This window comes from Nothobranchius furzeri, chromosome 12, assembly GCF_043380555.1.
Source record: "Nothobranchius furzeri strain GRZ-AD chromosome 12, NfurGRZ-RIMD1, whole genome shotgun sequence".
Lineage (NCBI taxonomy): Eukaryota > Metazoa > Chordata > Actinopteri > Cyprinodontiformes > Nothobranchiidae > Nothobranchius > Nothobranchius furzeri.
Window position 1 is genome coordinate 44751666 of NC_091752.1, and position 20174 is coordinate 44771839.

The window sequence follows — 20174 nt, forward strand, 5'->3', positions numbered from 1 at the left end:
GTTTGTATCTGAAATTATACATATACATATATATATATATATATATATATATATATATATATATATATATATATATATATATAATAATTATTCTATGCAAAATCTGCCGATTTTAAAAGCATTAATGTCAGTACATCAGTATCGACAAATATCGGTTATCGGCCATAACAGTGATCTTAAGATCAGATATTGGTATCGGCCCAAAAATGTCATATCGGTGCATCACTTGTAATAACTGTGAAACAATTAACCTTCTTTTGTTCTTTATTTGATCATTTTTCTCATTTGTAAAAACAACATAACATCTTGACCGGAGTCAGATCATAAATCTTTAAAAAGTTTAGTTCCAGCATACAAAGATACAATTAATGAAATGTGAATATTTATATATTTAGAAAAATAAATACAAGAAACAGCCAGGAACAGATGGATATTCAGCATCTTTACAGAATGTGTGAAACCTGTGAGGGTTTCCAAAGTGCAGGTGAACGTTGGTGTAAGCCAAGCCTCTAAAGTATAAAACATCCAAACACTATAACAATCACACAACCCGTCAAACTCACAGAAGGTTCAGAGAGGTCAGACTCATGGGAAAGTAGGAATTTTTTAATTGGAAGACAGAAATCAGTTATTAGAAACCAGTTCTTGATTTATTTGCTGCTTATATCAGAAACATAACATTAATGAGGAGAAAAGTCTGAGTCGTTTAAGGATTTAAGAACAGAAACTTTGTTTTCAGGAAAATTCAGAAAAATATTTTAACTTCTCCCAGAAATCTGAGATCTGATGCACAAACAACCCCAAATCAACAACAAAACACAAAATATGAAGGAGAAAACAAGCGAGATTACAGACGGGTCACAAATACGCTGCAGGGATGATTTTAGTTTCTAACGTGAACTCGCCTGAAAACATTTACAGGAATAAAACTGATTACGGATTTGATGTGAGATCAAATAAAGCACATTCCTTCTCTTTAACTGATATTAGGCCTTTAAGATTAATTCACTTACTGCAGGATGCTCAATTTAAAATAATAACTAAATTATCCATTTTCAAAGTTTAAGCCTTTCTTTAAGTTTTCCAGAGGAAAACTTTGACCTCTTAGAACTTTGGATTTTCAGTTTTGACTCATTCTTTACCTTTAAATGATTTTTAAGTTACAATAATAAAATAAAACAGCGGTTCAAAACAGTATCTGGCCACTCCTGAATGTGCGAGCTGTTCCACTTAAAACATTAGAGAGAGGTCTGTGATTTTCATCATAGGTACATTATATGTGAGACAGTAGGTTATACAAAATTCAGGAAATCACCTTGTGTGATCTTTAAAGGATCTGTCTATTGCTAGCCTAGAACTCTAGATGGACTGGAGCAGATGCTCTGCATGTCGGTCTAGCCACGCTACATAGGGTCCTCCACATCCCTGACCAGTCTGGTGGCGCTGTATCGGTTTGGTGGGCGGGATGTTACCCAGTCTGAGCAAATTGTAACGGAATCAAAGTGATGTAACTAACCAAAGTTGTATTTTAATACAGTGTTAGTAGTTCACTTTTTATAAACAGAAGAATAGGCTGTTTTTATCATCAGGGAGTTTAATTAAACACTCTGTATTGACTTTGAGACAATAAAAGAGAGAGAGATGGGATCGTTTGAGAATCTTTAATTTCTGAATTATAAATTCTAAACAATCTACCAGGACTACTCTGTGATGGATGAGAATGGATTCGGATGTTGTGTTGGTGCGTGTGTGTGAGTGCGTGTGTCTGGTTCAGATTCTCTAGGATGACGTAATCGAATCTGGTCGTCTTTGTTATGACTAGGTATCACGAGGCTTATAAAGTGATGACATGAGCCGCTATTTTGCCGTGTACGTACCCAGTGGGGTCTCCCAAGTAGATCAGGAATTGCCAGGTCTGGAAACCTCGGATGTACGGTGGAGCTGTCGGTGCAGCGATCACAACGTTTCAAAGCCCGTCTGGAGGGTTGACCCCGGTACCGTTCAGCGGCGTCAGCAGGTGCTCTTATTTTGAAAGGACGTCGTCTGGTTGTTAAACGACGAAAATCTCCAGTTTCACAGTTCTTAGTTTAAAGAAAACGCATCCGGCCAGGCTGCGCTTGTCTTTAGGATGATGGTGAACAGAACTGAAGTCAAGATGGAACTGACTTAAAATGGCGTTGCCTTGTTTTATATCTCTGGGTTGTTGATAAGTTTCAGTAAAGTAGATTGGACACTTGAAGTCAACACCAGATTCTCCTGCGGCAGCCGAAAGCTCTGATTGGTTGGAACAATGTGCCATGCGTTTCTATGGAGATGAGGATCAGTATGTCTGCACCGTAGTCCTGGTTTCATTAAACATAATTCATGACATATTTATTTCACAGATCATTCACTTGATTATTGTTGATCAACATCTGTTTTGCTTAATAATTTTAATCACAAATAAAGTACTTTGATTAAGTAAAGCTTCTTCTTCTCCATCGGACTCTTCTGATGGAATGTAAACAGTCTGAGGAACAACCCGACCTTGGTTTTTCTACACGGTGTTATTGTGCCCAGGGGCCAGCTGTATGGAGTTGAAAACCATGAACTTCATAACCTTACATATCCCCCCTTTTCAAGGTCAATGTGGTCCTTCAAGAGACCACTTGGTCGTTGAACAAACCCAAGTTATGAAGAATCTTGACAACAGAACCGGATGCGATCCCAAGGGAACAGCCATCTGTGGTGAGGTACGAACCCCACGCCGGAGAACAGTCTCGCATACTCCTCAGGAAGAACACAAGTCAGCAGGTTATTAATTATTCCCCATGGAAGCCATAAACGAAGCGACAGCAACTTCATATCCTCACGGGCAATAAAGCAAAGCAGGAGCAAATCTTGAACGTATCCACGAACAGGGTAGTATTCCAATTAAAAATCGATTGTTTTATCCGCAGGCAGGGCAATATTCCAAATAAAAATTGAACTTTGAAAGAGTACTTATCGTAATCCACAAAAAGGGAAGAGCAGTTGACAGTAATCCCAACGAATGAGGTGTCCCAGCAGCCATGCCGGAACCACAGTCGTCCAAGGCCAACGAGCCGGAGCACCCTCAGGAGTAGTCGATGCAGATGACGAGTCACGGATCCACCCCCAGGAAGCAGGATCCTCACAAGCTCAGCAGAGGAGAGAGAGCACAGTGTAGGCCCTTCAATGTAGACACGACAAAAGTGCATTTCATGTCATCAAAGAAATAAAAATAATAATAAAAACCTAACTCTATGAGTGCCTTTTGTACTATGTGTTAGTTTTAAGTGTAATTACCCATTAAGTGAAGAAATGGATGCAACCCTGACTGTGTAAGATGCAAAAAGGAATGATGCGAGAAGCAGAAAAGTGAAAGAAACCCTAACCGGTATCAGTGAATCCTCACTGTAAATACTTGTGTCAGGACAGGGGCAAAATTGGTTATAGCCCCGTAGGATAAATCAAAGAATTGATAATCACAAACATAATTTTCACTGTAAAAATCAACTGGTCAAAGGTACTATAAAAAAACAGAAATGTAAATCAGTACTAAAATGTAAATCAGTGGTTAGTAATCATGTTCATGTTAATGTACCCCTAAGGAATGGTGATTAGTAAAGATTAAAAAAAACAAAATTTTGGACAACAGTACTATGTGACCTAACCCACTCACTGTTACCTGGCTTTTTACCTGACTCCAGGAGCCCACAGCACGTCCGTCTCAACACACCTTAAGTCTGCAAGTGACGTATAACAGGAAAGACAACCATGTACACTCACAACAAACAAATTTGTGTAATCAGAGATAGAAATCTGTGGAACCAACGGGACGTATTTATCACCCCCCTTTTGAAGTCGGTGGATTGTTGTTGTTGGTATCGGCCAAATCTGTGGGACCCTTGTGCAGTTTGATATGGTCCCTGTGTACCCATTTGTAGACGGGCGCCTTGTTTTTGTTGGCGATCTTGATCTGATACATGACCGGAGAGATCTTATCTGTAATCAGGTATGGACCCGACCATCTGGGCAAAAGTTTCTTAGCCAGCTTCCCCGAGGTCGCAGTGTTGTTACCTGTTTCGGGAGCGAAAATGTAGTACCAGGCCTGGTCACCTACATCGAGTTCGGGATGTGAGGCTTTCTTATCATAATAAGTTTTTCTGCCTTCAGCTGACTTTCCCAGAGATGCCTGTGCGAACGAGAATGCTGCAAGCAGGTGAGTTCGCAGGTTCTGGTCGTAGAAGTGGTCTATGACCTTCTCAATCTGTAACAGAAGTTCCGGGGGTCTACCCGGTGGCTTCGAGAGCGGTGGTGAGGTCGAACTCGCGTCCCCCCGCGAAAGACATGCCACCGAAGGGCGTCCGCCTGTGTCAGGCCACGGTTTGTACGGCTTTGGCTGCCGCACACGTGCAAACAGTTGTCCGGACGCACCGCTGATTCTAGCGTCAAGGCGTTGGAGACAGTCCAACCCTAAGAGCATGGGCATCGGCATATCCTCGGTGATGTACACGAAGTGTTTAAAGGACATGCCTCCTATCGAGATGTTGACCTCAGCCGTCGCAGCCGCGGGCGAGGGAGCGCCATAGAACTCGTCAAAATCCTTCGGGCCCGAAATGAGTGTGGGGGTTGAGATGTCCTCCCCCCTTTGTTCGCACATGCTGCTGTAAAGAGCTCCGCTGATGAGCGAGATGTCCGCTCCTGTGTCTAATAATGCGACACAGCGATGTCTCTGATTAACAGTGACCTCCACTGCGGGCCTATTAGACCCCTTTCTCACGACCAGAGGTGCAAGCAAAATCTTCTCAGTTACGGCGGTGGTAGTAGTGGTACTGCGGTCGTCATCTGCGGGTTCATCGCCTAACATCGCCACGGATGGAACGACCGGAGAGGTGTTGTCTCCTTCCTTTGAGGTGTTGTTGTTTTCCTGTGAATCAGAACCTGTGAAAACATCAACCCGCAGCATCCCAGTCTCATTTTGTGGCTTCTCAGGCAAACCCGGAGCTGCCGCCCGTGTCGCCTGAGAATCACGCATGAATTGTTTGACGCCCTCGACGTCTTTCTGAAGATTGCAGATCATGTTCATCATGTTAGTCATCATTGGAAGGAAAGTGTTTTGCATCGCCTGAAGTTGAGATGATAATTGCATCGTTACCTCTGAGTCCATTTTCCAAAATATCAAATAGCCTTTTCTTGTTTTATTTACTAATTTACTCTTTAAATTTGCCTTCTAATTAGATGTTTATTTAGAAACAACCTTACCTGTAGATTTTTTAAAAGAAGTAGTCACAGGGAAGTTTGGCTGGTGAATGATTATTTTGGGCAAAATTGTTCAATAATGCCAAAAATATCATTGTTATTTGACCTGCCCAAGATGGCGGGTCGAGCTACGTGTCGGGCACCTAAGATGGCGGACCGCCGCGCATGCGTCGTCCGACACCCGGCTTGGATCCCCGTAGCAATCACACGATTCTGAACACTGCAGCATGTTTCAGAACCGCCGCTAACGTTACCTTAAAGTACTCCGTACCGGAAGGTTTAGCGGATTAAAGGACACAGTTCCGCTGCGTCGGAACGGCTAGAAAGCTGCGCGGGACGCGTTCCCGAGCCTTCTCACCGAGAAGAGTGGCTAGTTAGCTCGTCGGCTAATGCTAGCGAACGCCCTGTTGCAACCAGGGTCTCAACATTGCCTCGATCAACCAACGGGCATCTCGCGCCGTGACTGAAAGGGTCTCAATAGCGTACGCAATCCGGATGCAGTAACGCTCTGCGGTTGTTCTCGGCTGACAGCGTTTACCGAGCAAATCAAGCTACGGCAGGTGCTAACGAGAATTCCGACTAAGAACAGCGCGGATTCTGCGCTCATCGAACGGAAATAAATTTCCGACGGAGTCTTCTGTCTCCGATTACACAAATGGACGCACACAGTGTCACAAACACCACGACAAACAATAAACAGACGGTTCCAATGCAATAAAACAGGAGAAATGTTTACCCTTAGATGTAGGCCTCAAAATGGCCACCAGCACACGTCAGCACTTAAGGTGTTTTGATGAAACAGCGCCTCCCGTTGGAGGGTGGTGAATGTGCACCCCCCTTTCTAAGAGCTGACTGAGGAAGCGCTCGCCTTTTCCTTTTTCTCTAACACACAGACACAGATAATCCCAAAATGTCTCAAATTCGGCACAAAGTGTAATAAACTGTGCAGATATCAAGCTTGGCTCACCATATGTAACGGAATCAAAGTGATGTAACTAACCAAAGTTGTATTTTAATACAGTGTTAGTAGTTCACTTTTTATAAACAGAAGAATAGGCTGTTTTTATCATCAGGGAGTTTAATTAAACACTCTGTATTGACTTTGAGACAATAAAAGAGAGAGAGATGGGATCGTTTGAGAATCTTTAATTTCTGAATTATAAATTCTAAACAATCTACCAGGACTACTCTGTGATGGATGAGAATGGATTCGGATGTTGTGTTGGTGCGTGTGTGTGAGTGCGTGTGTCTGGTTCAGATTCTCTAGGATGACGTAATCGAATCTGGTCGTCTTTGTTATGACTAGGTATCACGAGGCTTATAAAGTGATGACATGAGCCGCTATTTTGCCGTGTACGTACCCAGTGGGGTCTCCCAAGTAGATCAGGAATTGCCAGGTCTGGAAACCTCGGATGTACGGTGGAGCTGTCGGTGCAGCGATCACAACGTTTCAAAGCCCGTCTGGAGGGTTGACCCCGGTACCGTTCAGCGGCGTCAGCAGGTGCTCTTATTTTGAAAGGACGTCGTCTGGTTGTTAAACGACGAAAATCTCCAGTTTCACAGTTCTTAGTTTAAAGAAAACGCATCCGGCCAGGCTGCGCTTGTCTTTAGGATGATGGTGAACAGAACTGAAGTCAAGATGGAACTGACTTAAAATGGCGTTGCCTTGTTTTATATCTCTGGGTTGTTGATAAGTTTCAGTAAAGTAGATTGGACACTTGAAGTCAACACCAGATTCTCCTGCGGCAGCCGAAAGCTCTGATTGGTTGGAACAATGTGTCATGCGTTTCTATGGAGATGAGGATCAGTATGTCTGCACCGTAGTCCTGGTTTCATTAAACATAATTCATGACATATTTATTTCACAGATCATTCACTTGATTATTGTTGATCAACATCTGTTTTGCTTAATAATTTTAATCACAAATAAAGTACTTTGATTAAGTAAAGCTTCTTCTTCTCCTTTGGACTCTTCTGATGGAATGTAAACAGTCTGAGGAACACCCGACCTTGGTTTTTCTACACGGTGTTATTGTGCCCAGGGGCCAGCTGTATGGAGTTGAAAACCATGAACTTCATAACCTTACAAAATCAACCAGATGACAGCTCGTTTGAAATGACTTTGTCATCAACTCTGGACTATTTAGACTCTGGCTTTTCTTTGAGTCAAGAGCAGATAGAGGTGCTTAAGTCATTTATTTAGAAAAAGGATGCATTTGCGTCTTCTCCAACAGTGTATGGAGGACTGCCTCATTGACTGACATCTGTAGCAGTGAGTATGTCCCTTTGTCCGTTGTCCAATAGCAAGTGGAAACAGTTTGTAAGACATGGACAGATCCCGCCCCATGACTGAGATATGTTGTGGTCAGAGTATATATTCACATGTATAGGATGACTTGCCAGGCTAGTTTAATGGTGCAACATTTAAATATTTAGAGGGTCTTCTATCACCAACTTGTTACCTGTTTTAGTGGCACTTGTTTGAACTCACGATCTGTATCAAAGACACCTGTTCACACCGTTAAACGGTCAGACTCCTGCCTCCACCATGGCCAAGACCACAGATCATCAGGGGCAAGGCTGTATACCTGCACAAAACTGGAATGAGCTAATATAGAAGGAAAGCAGCTTGGTGAGAATTGTTGGAGCAATAATTAGAAAATGTAATAAGTACAACATCACTGTCAATCTCCCTCGAGCTGAGGCTCCATGCAAGATCTGACATTAGGGCTGCAACGAACGATTATTTGTGTCATCGACGAATCAGATGGGGTCTCGACTCGGTTAATCTATTAAACAGATTAAACCTGAAAATTTAAAAAATGTTAGGGAAACGTTTTTTCCTCTCCTTCCTTTACTTTAACAACAAAACATGGTTGTGCTCAGTTTGTTAGTAGAGTTGTTAAATGTTAAAATAAAGTGAATTACATAAAAAATAAGAAACATTCTGGATTTGTTTCTTTGCTTTCTTTATTGAAGTATCAGATCGATACCCTGTATCAGCAGATTCTCAAAGGGAAACGATTTGGACTCGAGTGCAAAAAACTTGATTGGGGAAATTTTTTTTATTTCAGTTTTCAAATGTAAACACTACGAGGAAAACATTTTTTTTCTTGTTCCTTTCCTTTAACAACAGAATATGACTGGAAAAGAGTTCAATAGCTTATAAAAACAACATGCTATCACCTAAATATGGTGAAAATGTATGCATTTCATTAACATGTTCAGTAGTAAGCTACTGGAAATGTTAATAACATTTAATCTCCACTGCTTAAAATGTAATGGTGACATATCTATGTACGGGTTAACAATAATCTTGTGAATTAAATGCTACAGTGGCTTGGCATATTTCTTCAGTGGTGTTGGGCAGAGCAGACTGGAAGCAGTAATATGACTGCAGCAGCGCCGGTGTCGGTACAGGATCTGCTCGGGTGCAGGATCGGCTCGGGGTCCTTCGACTGCCGATGACGTCACATTACTGCGAAACTACTCGGCTTTCACACGTACGTTTTGGAAAGACATCAGCAGTTTTGTTAATAAATTCTTGTTTGTTAACACCTAAATGTTTTCTTTATAATTGTAATTTGTTAATAAAACACCATATTATCTTTGTTTTGTAAAGAATGTGAAACTGCATAAAACCAACATCGGACTGACAACAAATAGAACAGTTCCTATATGTGAAGCCACATCTGTTTGGATTAATGTGGAGCTCGTCTATATATTTCCTTAGTTGTTATCTAAATACATTATTTGATTCAAAATGTTGCTTGGTGTCTTTCAATAAAGTTCTTATATTTTACTTTGCCCCATTTCATCAACAGCAAGAGCTTTTGAAGGTCACCGTTTATTATTTGCTCATATTTTATATTTTCTTTAGAAATTCAAACATATTTTCTCCAAAAAGTGTTGATTTTTGGACTACAACAGCTAAGACTACGACCGCAAATTTGTTCTGACCAATCAAAATCATAACGTGATAACGTCACTTCCGTAAGCTTCATGTTCAGCCAATCTACTACTTTGACGTCATCGGCAGTCGAAGGACCCCGAGCCGATCCTGTACCGACACTGGTGTTACGTCGATATGTGAGCAAAAGAAACAGATCTCGAGGGGGGAACACATATCAACATAACACCAGTTCTGCTCCGTAGCGCTGCACACAGCTAATTAACAGGATGATGAGGGTGACTTTTCTTCCGCTTGTAGAGTTTAGATATTCTTAGTTTCACAACCATCGTGTTTTTTCTGAACCCACTTGATCGTGAACCTGCTACCCGCTAGCACTAGCTAATCTGCTTGTAGTTACACTGTTGATACCAAACTTTGGACTGTTTCTGCCCCTCTGTCTTTGCTGGTTTCTTTGTTTTCCTCCACAGCACCTAGATTAGCACATTGTGTGCCAGTAAAAAGCATTGTCCTTACACAATAATTATACATGTGACATATATGTGTCTCTCATTCTAATCTGCCTCAGTCTGCTCTGCTGATGTATCAGATGAGCTGTGCGTATTGACTGTTACATGAAGATTGCACAACACCAAAAAAGTTGCACAACAAAACAAATTGATGACAAAAAGCATTGCCAACGCATTTCTTCATCGTATTTTATCATTTTTTTCAATTTGTTGTTACAGCCGTATCTGACATTGTGGGGTACAAATGATCTTGAGAACAGTTAACAGCTCAAGGGGAACTTTTAAATGACCTGAAGAAGAGTGCTGGGACCACAGTAACAAAGGTAACCATTAGTAACTCACGTCACCATGGATTAAAATCCAACAGTTCTTGAAAGATCCCCCTGTGTAAGCCAGCACATGTCCAGGCTCATCTAATGTTTGCCAGAAACCATCTGGATGATCCAGAGGAGGATTAGGAAAATGTCGTGATCAAATGAAACCAAAATAAACTCGGTAGCACTTTACAATAAGGGTCCCTTTATTACCGTTATTTGATTAACATTTAATAAACAGCTTAAACAAATGTTGTTATGTGTTACTAAGCAGATTAGAGCCTCCCTTGAACTAGTTTTTAGAGAAACATAATAAGAACTTGTTCTAAAAAACGTAGACATAGATTATTTAGGCAATGAGAGTCGTTTTTGTGAGAAAAATGTTTTTTTTTTCCTGCCAAACCAGACGTGACACAGGCAGAGGGAGTCCTGTTAGCTTGATCCAGAGAAAAATATGGATGCTAATGCCGGCTCTGACACAGAGGAAACATTAAATGTTTATAATTCTACTTCTGATGGACCAAAACCATAAAGTTATGAATTTGCTGCACGCCCCATCAGAGACAAACTAGAGGAAGAAACCATTGGCCAAATGCAGATAGTGCTGTGCATCCACAAACACAATAGTTTACCATTTTTAAGAAAAATGAACACAATCCAAAACTAGTGAACACACTGACTCGACCTATAAACCTTATAACGACTTATTGGCCACACTGAGCTTGAGGCAAGGCTAACTTATAGCTCCCCATCATTAAGTCAGAGGTTAAGATAAAAAAAGAGAAGTATTTTAGAAGCTTTGCTGAAAAAAGCCACTTTTTACTCGAAAAAATGTGTCGCTATGTATTGTAAAACAAAATACCCACAATAAGTGTTTCAAATAGTATTGTTTGGACAGCATTTTATATAAAAAAAATCTGTAATTTGCTCTTTAATAATGCACTAACATTAATAAAAGGACACTTATTGTAACGTCTTACCTAGAATAAATGCCCCTCGCTATGCTTGAAGGGGTAAAAATGCTGCGTTGTGTCCCAAGAACACCATACACACTGTGAAGCATGGGTGTGGAAACATCATGCTTTGGGCTGCTTTTCTATAAAGGGGACAGGACAACTGATCCGTATTAAGGAGAGGATGAATGAAGCCCTGTATGATCAGATTTGGGGTAAAAAACCCTTCCATCAGTGAGAGCACTGAAGAGGAAACATGGGTGGATTTTCCTGTAGGACATGATCCCAAACACTAACCCAGTAGAAAGTCTGTGTTCTCCAGCGACAGCCTCATGAATGTGTGAATGACTGATTGTGTTGTAAAGCGCCTTGGGGGGTTCCAGGACTCTAGAAGGCGCTATATCAAATACAGGCCATTTACCATTTACCATTTTAAATTTGCGGTTTGATGGATCAAAACCTAAAAAAAACTTTTTGGAAATCTGTTTAAGCACTAAATAAAATTTCCATTAAATAGAAAATATATAAAACCTCAATAAATGTCAGCTGAATTCCTCTGTTGCCTCAGAGGACTCATTATTTCTGTCAGAGTAAGTCAGTGGTTACATGGCTTCAGCTGTGAAGAGGAGGGGGCGGGGTTCTAGCCATGCCCCGCCCCCGTGTTGTTGTTGACAGCTTTGGGTCGATTTGTACGTGAACCGTTTCGTCCCACGGGAAGGAAGGGGCTGGACTCTGAAGTGACGACAATGCTCGGGATTCGACCAATGGCGCCTCGCATCATGTGTCCCTCAGAAAAATCTCTGTTCTGTCCAAAAAAAACAAAACACCTGTTATTTTATTATATTTAAGTGGATTAAGAGCACTAGCTTATTCACTCATTAAATGTTTATTTCATCAAAATATGTTTTTGATAGTTTTAAGTTTAATGATATTAAAATATATGTTCTTCATCTGGGTTGATAATTCTATTTTTACTGAATAGATGTTTGAAGTTTTAAAAGACAGATATCAGCTTCTTTTGCTCTCACATTTGGGATGCTGCTGCGCTCACTGACTCCACCCATAGAAACAGTGTCGTAGGACATCTGGAGAAAGGAAAAAACAAATTCTTAAATTTTCTGCTTCTAAAAAAGTTTTTTTTTACTAAGAAAATGAAAAACCACAAAGCTGCACCAAAGTGGAGCTCTGATCCTGGCTCAAGGAAAAGCAACAAAAAGGGTATAAAATCAACAATAGATTAAAAAAACATAACAAAAGGAATTAAATCCAAAGTATAAAATAATAAAATTAAAGTAAAATGTATTTATTTTAAGATGACAAATAGCAAAGCAACAAACCCTTTAATGTCATATTCAAAATGCAATAGTACTGTATTTACTGACTCTACCCAGGATATTGGCCTGTGTGTGTGTGTGTGTGTGTGTGTGTGTGTGTGTGTGTGTGTGTGTGTGTGTGTGTGTGTGTGTGTGTGTGTGTGTGTGTGTGTGTGTGTGTGTGTATGAGCATGGTTGAAAAGCAATGTCTGGCTTTCATTGATTAATAGAAATAATCTAACACTAAAAAACTTGTGCTGAGTTAAAAGCCAAGTCATAAAAATAGGTTTTCAAAAGAGATTTAAGACAGTGAAGAGACCAACCTAATGCCTAAAGGCAGCTCATTCCAGAGCCTAGGGGCTGCTACAGAGAGAGAGCTGTCACCTCTGAGCTTACGTTTTGTTTTTGGGACTTCCAGGAGCATCCTATCAGCCAACCTCAGAGACCGTGCAGGGGAGTAAAATCCAGTAGCACAGAGAGGTAATCTTGAGCGAGGCCATGCAAAAATTTAAAAGCTCATAAAAGCACCTCGTACTGGATTCTAAATCGAACAGGCAGCCAGTGCAGTGAGGCCAGGAGAGGAGTAACATGCTCTATTTTTTTCGTCCCAGTGAGCAGCCGTGCTGCAGCATTCTGCACCAACTGAAGACGCGAGAGGTGGGATTGTGAATCACCAAGGTACAAAGAATTACAGTAATCAAGCCTTGATGCAACAAAAGCATGAATTACTGTTTCAAAATCATTTTAGACAGCAAGGTTTTTACTTTGGTGATCCTTAATTGAAAAAAACTAAATTTAGTCACCACACGGATCTGCCTGCCCAAGACAAGATCCCCACCCAGTACAACACCCAGGGAAGTCACACAGTTTCAAGAATGGGGCACGCTGACCAAGGTCCCCTGCACCCACCCTAGTCAAAGTACTGGGACCAGAAACTACAACTTCTCTTTTTTATCATGAAAAGAAGGAAGTTAGAGAACATCCATTGCTTAACCTCAACAAGACAATCTAAAAGAGACTGCAAAGCATGATTGTGGTCACTCTTAAAAGGCACGTATACCTGGGTATCATCTGCATAGCAGTGAAAATGACACCCATGCTTCTTAAAAATCGAACCAAGAAATAGAATTTTTATTTATTATTACTTTTGTCACATTCAAGTTATTTGTGTAATAATTGTGGGTTTTTCTTTCATTGACCAAAGGGCACCAACATTTTGGTCCACGTCTGTAGATAGTCTGCATTAAGGATGCTCATTATTCAGAAGACCCTCGAGGCATTTGAAGGGATGCCGATGAGAACTTGGTGGTTTTACCTCTGCCAGCTTCTCACCTTTTCAAATATGCCTGAGTCATGGTTCTTAAGCTTGGACTTGAAGCTGGAGGAGTATTTGAAGTCAGGCAGCTCAGCAGTGTCTCTGCTGATGTCGCAGGAAACCTGACGGCTGGCAGGTCGGGATCCTAAGCTGGATAGGTCGGCCTCAGTGTCCGTCAGACCCTGAAGAGGAAAACTTATCAGACAAAGGATAAAAAATCTGTTCTTGGTTACCTACTGAGGTTTGGTGCCCACTGATTCGCTGTCAGAGGCGGAGGAGAGGCGGGACTTTCTGGTGCTGGGACGTCTGTATTGGCTGCTGATGTCGGAGCTCTGGCTGGTCAGGGTGGGGCGACGCATGGACATGAAGCTGCTGCTGGTGGAGCGAAGGTCACGAGGGTGGATGCAGAGCAGAGTGCCAAGGCATGGGATGTACCTAGCTAATGCTATCCTGGAAAAAATAAATGAAACACCGGATGATCACTAATTTATCCCCTCCGTGGGTTCTGAGCACAGTCTTCCAGGCCAGCAGGGGGTGCTAAACCAGACCTAAAAGTTTACTTTTTAATCTGTGTGTCCATTAACATTAACAGTTAATTTTTACTTTTTTCATTTGAATAAATTAACCAAAACCTCAATAAACCCAAAGAAAACAAAAACCTGAATAAGCTGAAGATTAGCCTTTTCATCAGTTTTAGCATGAAAACAAATTTTAAACATTAAAAAAACATTTTTTTTATAGTTTTTGACATTTTGCTATTTGAAGTAAACAAATAAATTAATAAATAAATATTTTTGAAACACTTAAAATAAAGCTTCATCGAACTGAAACTACGTAAAGTAAATAAGTCAACAAAAACAAAGAAATATTTTTGACCAAGTGTCCTAACTCATCCCCTAGGAACAGAGCCTTGTCGTTGCACTTGCATCCTCAGGCCCGTACCTGTACTTGGGGTGTGTGATGGCGTAGATGATTGGGTTGTGGATGGCCGAAGCTTTAGCGATGACGGCAGGAATGGAGTTCATGTAGGGAGTCAGCATGTCCGCGTAGCTGCATCAGAAAGAACCTGAACAGGGTCAGTTTGGTTCTGTTCACTCACATACTTTATTCATGATTAACCACAGAGTAAATAAACCCAGGGCAGCTAAATCAGGCATCTGGCAGTGATGTTATTTATTTAACATTTTTAAATTTGGCTCCTCCCCTCTGCTTCTATGACATCATCATTCTGAGCATTCTATCTAAGAATTGTTACTAATTAACTAATTGGTATATTTATGCTTCCAGCAGTTTGTCAAAGCCAGTCTCAACAACAAGCTCCCCACAAGGCGGGAAAATCCCTGCTCTCTGATTGGCTAGGACAGTCTCCACATTTCTCCAGCCCCATCAGAGTTTCTAGCTAGAGCTTTTGCAAGAGTAAAAAACAACTTTCAAGCATCCTGCTATAATAAAATTTCTAAAAATCTGGTGTTTGGTCTTGCCATATTTACCCGGCAAAAGCAGTGAGAGCAACGGTGGAATATGGCGACCAGGAAATGACGTAGAGGAGGATGACGATCAGCGCAATCTTTGCCATCTTCCACTCATTCTGCAGCCGGTGGAATCTCTTCACCATGTCTCGTGTGCTGCTGTGGCTGTGAGTGCTGCCGTTAATCTTCCCAACTGCCCTGAAAACACACACACACACACTTATATTTATATGCTTGTGTAGACCTCTATTGATATCTATTTATTTTAGTTACTCCACTTTGCCTAACCCTAGCCTAACCATAACCTAAATTCACCCAAACTACAAGTTAATTCACACCCAGGGCCACCTTAACCAGCTGATAGGGCAGAGAGGGTCAGTATGTGTGTGTGTGTGTGTGTGTGTGTGTGTGTGTGTGTGTGTGTGTGTGTGTGTGTGTGTGTGTACATTTTTACAACAATAGCACACTTTTACATTATCCTGATATTCTTTAAATAATTATGTTATTGCTTGTTTTGTATAAAAATGAAGTCTTTTAGGTTTCTGATTCAAAAATAGCAATTCCAACAAAATGTTCATCTCCATGAGGAGCTTTAATCGACTCTAATAATAAATATTTTATGGGTGACCAATCAGAGCTCTTTAAATAAATGTACTGTTTATAAATATCAACCTACAGTCCTGAAAAAATATGTAGAGAATATGATAATTCAATAACGTAGCCTTCTTTGAACTTTCACTAATCAACTAAAGGTTTCACAAGTGACCGCCTGTCTTGTAGGGGTTTTGCTGTTAATGTTTTAGTGTTTTTTTTTCTTATAAATACTTTTCTTATACAAATTTAATTGAGTTTATATTCTGTGTATGTAGCAGTTTTATCTTTGTTTCTTGCTTTTACCATATTTATCTAAGCTTTTATGTAATTGTTGAGTTGCTGTTTTCGGCACTTTAGACTACCTTGATTGGTAGCATTAAAGTACTTTACAAATAAATAAATTAAATTAATGTAGAATAATCTAATCCAGGCTTGAAGAATCAAGGTGTTCTAGTTCTAGTTCTAGCTGGACCAGGTCTAAAGTGAACCAAATGCCAAAAAAGTGCTGAAATCAGTTTTCTTAACAGGTTTCACAAATCACCAGTTATGCTTTAATAATTGTGTTTTTAAATGAAAATGATCTAGTCCAGGTTTGTAGTTTTATAAATGGAGCAGAATAAAGTCACTCAGGGACTGGAAAATGTGGTTGGAATCACCCTTTCAGACTTAAAAACTAAAATGGGCACCAACTTCAGCTTTGTCTTATATATTTTGTTTACTTTTTTGCAACAAGTAAATGTCTTGTTCATGATTAAATAATAATAAACAATAAATTAAATAAACAAGCTAAATGGTCACATATCTTTGGCATCAACAAGAAACTCCAGAGTAGATGAACACATAACTTTAACAGTTTATTTGGCTGCTCGAGTACAAAACGATGGTTTGCACAAATAGTGGTTAAAGCAAAGTGCATCAGGAGTGAGCTTGTGACGAGCGTGTGTCTTTTTGCTGCTTGGACAGTGAAGAGAAATGCACATTAATGAAGAAAGCGACAGCAGAACAGAGCAATTCCCTGATGCGCGGTCTGCTCCGTGCCAGCAGCCTGGTCTGCAGGTGCGTGCGTGAGTGAGCTATGTCCAACCTCTTCTTCTGTCAGCCTCGGTATTTTCTGTCTGAATTCTTTTTCTCAAAGCTCCTTCTTACAAAATGCTTTTTGTTTCCGAGCAACCCTTCTTTCCCAATATTTTCCCAGTTTCCTTACATCTAGAGGAACACACCCTGAAATCATCTAAATTGTTTGATTGGTCCATGGTCCAATGGGCCTTTAGAGGTCACATGGCTGATTTAGGTCACTTGTAATTTCGATCAATCAGCAGCTTTAAATCAGCATCTAAGAGGCTCGACAGAAAACCTGACAAGTAATAAAACAGTGGGGTTTTTTGTACCTGAAATGATTGGCCCCTAAACATCATTCACCCCTGGCCACTGCCCTGGTTGGCACTTGCAATAAGGCGACTGTGACGAAGTGGTAGGGATGATTTCCCATTCATCCCTGTAATTTATTTCTGTAGTCTAGTGGCACTGTGATGGGGGATATTTTAACTGAAATGTGTCTTAGTGTGTCTTTATGTGAAAATGTTTTTTTGTATTGTAAAAACAGTTTTGTCTTTTGTTTATGTTAACATTTAGGTACCTTTATGTGGTTGTTTATTTCCCTCTGGATTTAATGTTGGAGCACTGATTGGGGTGGATTGTTTGCAGGTGTGATTTGCTGGGGTATTTAAAGGAAGCCAGGTGGAGGCTTGGGGAGTTTTTGTTTTTGTTATGTGGTGATCTGTCAAAGGAAAGAGGTGAAATAAATGCAGGAGAAGCAGTTTGGCTCTCTGGAAAAATGTCCCTGTGCTGCAGTTTGCCTCTACTTCTTTCAACTTGAAGACCTTCTGGCTGCTCTACATTTTCACATTTGGTGGCAGAGGTGGGATCCAGGCCGGTAGCTGAAAGTGATGCAGAAGGCAACTCGAGCAAAGAAGCAGCAAGGGCTGTGTGAGGGTCTTGAGGAGGAGGCCCAGGAGGATCTTGGCCTGGCCGGAGCTGTTGGTGAGCAACACACAGAGGAGCGAAGTTTGTCTGAACTGATGACTTTATTTAAAGGCCTGATGCAGCAGCAAGCTGACCGAGATACCCTGATGGAGCAGGACAGACGACGACAGGAGGAGCCATAGGCGTCATTTTAACCGGGGACGCCGGGGACATGTCCCCGGCAAAATTTGTGATTGGCAGCTGTGTCCCCCCCACTTTCAAAAACTCCTGCTGATGAGGATTTTTGTTTTACCAGCTCAGATCTTATACCAGGGGTCGACAACCTATTCCCATCAAAGAGCCATTATTACCCATTTCCCACAGTAATTCTGGACGGACCTTAATAAGCAGTGACTTAAGTGAAGCAGGCAGGTCGCGCTAGAAAATTTAGTTTAAAAAGGCGTCATAAATGTGTTCCCCCGTCATTTTTATTTATAAAATATGAAGTAAAAACTCACAATTTAATTTTCATTCATTTGTCATTAATATGTAGTCTACACCCGTGCGTTAAGTGGACCATCTTCCAGTAAACGCAAAGCATCCAGTCCACCTCTCCAAATGCGTAAAATGTGCATCAGCCGCTAGTTAGGCGCGCCGCGCGCACCATCAGCTGTCAGCCCAGACAAGAGCAGAGCAAATAGAGAAAGAATAGAGGATAATTGTGTCTGGATGTGGATGGAGATTACATTTTACAGCAGCCTGATCATAATTTAAATACGTAAACATCACCTGTCTTCTAGTCCACGCTATCAGCATTATTTTAATTGGTGTGTGTGTGTGTTTTCCACTTCAAACACTGGTCTAACCAACCAGACCAGCGTGTCCAGTAACACATTAATGTTACAATTAAACAGTTTCACTTCATGTAGGCTAGGAACGTTTCACCTGCCGTGGCCCGACTGCTTCTGCTCCACATAAACTTTGTGCGTGATCAAATGTCTCTACGCATCATGCGTCTCCATATTAGAGACGGGAACAAGCGCTGTTCAGCCAAAGTTTCATAATTTCATAAAAAGAACATTTTTCCAAGTGACACATCCCTCAGAGAGACCGGGTCGCATTTATCCGTCAATATGTGGCAAGGTGGAGAAACGAGGGCCCGGGCGGGATTCGATCCCCAGACTCCCGGGTGAGAGTCATACGCTCTAACCAGTCAGCCAAAGGTACAACCCCTTCGCTAAGTAGCCAGGGCGCATTATCTATCGGGACACTGTGACAGGACACACACTGCCACACCTGATTATGAAACTTTGGCTGAATAGTGCTTGTTCCTGTCTCCAATGTGGCGACGCATCCAGGAACCTGTCTGAGGAGAAGCCCAGAATCTGACATCCTCCAGCTCAGAATGCGCCGATATGATTACGCACAAGCATGACGCATCAACCCGGTCTCACAGTAAGACCGGGTTGGACCTGTTCAGGTTTACGCAGACAGTCTTTACATTTAGAATTGGCATACAGATGTAAAATTAATGCAGTAAAATATAAAACTTTTTATTTAAACATCCATTCATTATTTTACAAGCACAGATGGATGGAAGAGCCGCATGCGGCTCCAGAGCCGCCGACCCCTTTGCTAGCCTACTTTATTGTCCCCAGCAATTTTTAAACCCCACTCAAGTGTATGGTTATTGTCCCCAGCAATTCTGAAAACAAACTGACGCCCTTGGGAGGAGCGGTGGTGAGAACTGCAGCACCAGTTCACCCAACTTCAGCAGGAGGTGCAGACGGAGCTCCGGGTGCAGCAGCAGCAGCAGGAGCTGGAGGGTGCAGCTGGTGGCTCTGACGTACCTCAGAGCCCTGTAGCCATACGGGCTGTGCAGCAACCTCATCAACAAGGAGAAGTTCCTACTGCGGGGCACCAGGTTCTGCCCTCGTCCGGTTCGGTGAGAGGACAGGGTTGGGAAGGCCCAAAGATGCAGCCGTATGGTGAGGATGAGGACATTGAACATTATTTAACCACTTTTGAACGGATTGCGACTGGGTGCCGATGGCCACGAGAAGAGTGGGGGCTGCATTTAACTCCACTCCTCAGTGGTAAGGCACGGGCTGCATATGTTGCAATGGACACTGAGGATGTTATGGATTATGATAAGATAAAAACTGCTGTTCTCGACAAATTTGAAATTAATGCAGAGACTTACCGGTCGAGATTCCGTTCAACGGGGGTAAAGGAGGATGAGACACACAAGGAGCTTCGCGCACGCCTAAAAGACCTGTATGAGAAGTGGATGGATCCAAAGGTGAAGACAAGGGAGCAGATAGGTGATGCCATCGTGCTGGAGCAGTTCCTGCGGATCTTGAACCCGGATCTTCAAACTTGGGTGAGGGAGAGGAACCCCACCACATCCCAACAAGCGGCGGAGATGGTCGAAGCTTTCCTGGCAGTTCGACGCCCACAAAAGGGGTACTTGACTCACCAGACTGTAACTCCTTTAATGTGGGGGAATGTTGGGGAAAATGCATTTAAGGTTAAAACTGTTAATTCAGGTTTTCAAGGTGCTACCCAAAACC

The 20174-nt window shown here is 41.7% G+C and overlaps 2 protein-coding genes across 4 annotated transcripts in view; both read right to left on the reverse strand.

Annotated features, from left to right (window-relative positions):
* Nucleotides 1–2965: 2965 nt before the first annotated feature.
* Nucleotides 2966–6758, reverse strand: LOC139061998 (uncharacterized). Of its 3 annotated transcripts, none has more exons than XR_011515612.1 (2): nt 5999–6134; nt 2966–3190 (listed from the first exon to the last, which is right to left on the reverse strand). XR_011515612.1 is itself a non-coding variant. In XM_070542029.1 (2 exons), the coding sequence occupies exon 1, from the start codon at nt 5168–5170 to the stop codon at nt 3848–3850; it is 1323 nt and encodes a 440-aa protein (XP_070398130.1). In that variant the 5' UTR covers nt 5171–5309; the 3' UTR covers nt 3057–3190; nt 3689–3847. The 3 variants fall into 3 exon arrangements, 1 of the variants encoding a protein (XP_070398130.1); XR_011515611.1 differs by lacking the exon at nt 5999–6134 and adding an exon at nt 6624–6758 and having other exon boundaries at nt 3009–3190; XM_070542029.1 differs by lacking the exon at nt 5999–6134 and adding an exon at nt 3689–5309 and having other exon boundaries at nt 3057–3190.
* A 3423-nt stretch (nt 6759–10181) lies between these two features.
* The window catches only part of LOC107372404 (melanopsin-A), a 66088-nt gene continuing 56095 nt past the window's right edge, over nt 10182–20174 (reverse strand). Inside the window, exons 6-11 of the mRNA XM_015940634.3 lie at nt 15067–15243; nt 14519–14626; nt 13831–14026; nt 13594–13758; nt 11977–12033; nt 10182–11753 (exon numbers count right to left, since the gene is read on the reverse strand). Of these exons, the coding sequence (XP_015796120.3) occupies nt 11589–11753; nt 11977–12033; nt 13594–13758; nt 13831–14026; nt 14519–14626; nt 15067–15243 (868 nt within the window). The 3' untranslated portion in view covers nt 10182–11588. The remainder of the gene's footprint in view (nt 11754–11976; nt 12034–13593; nt 13759–13830; nt 14027–14518; nt 14627–15066; nt 15244–20174) is intronic.

Bases quoted from the DNA above. Each gene is read 5' to 3' on its own strand.
- LOC139061998 (XM_070542029.1), bottom strand. From the start codon at position 5,170: ATGGACTCAGAGGTAACGATGCAATTATCATCTCAACTTCAGGCGATG.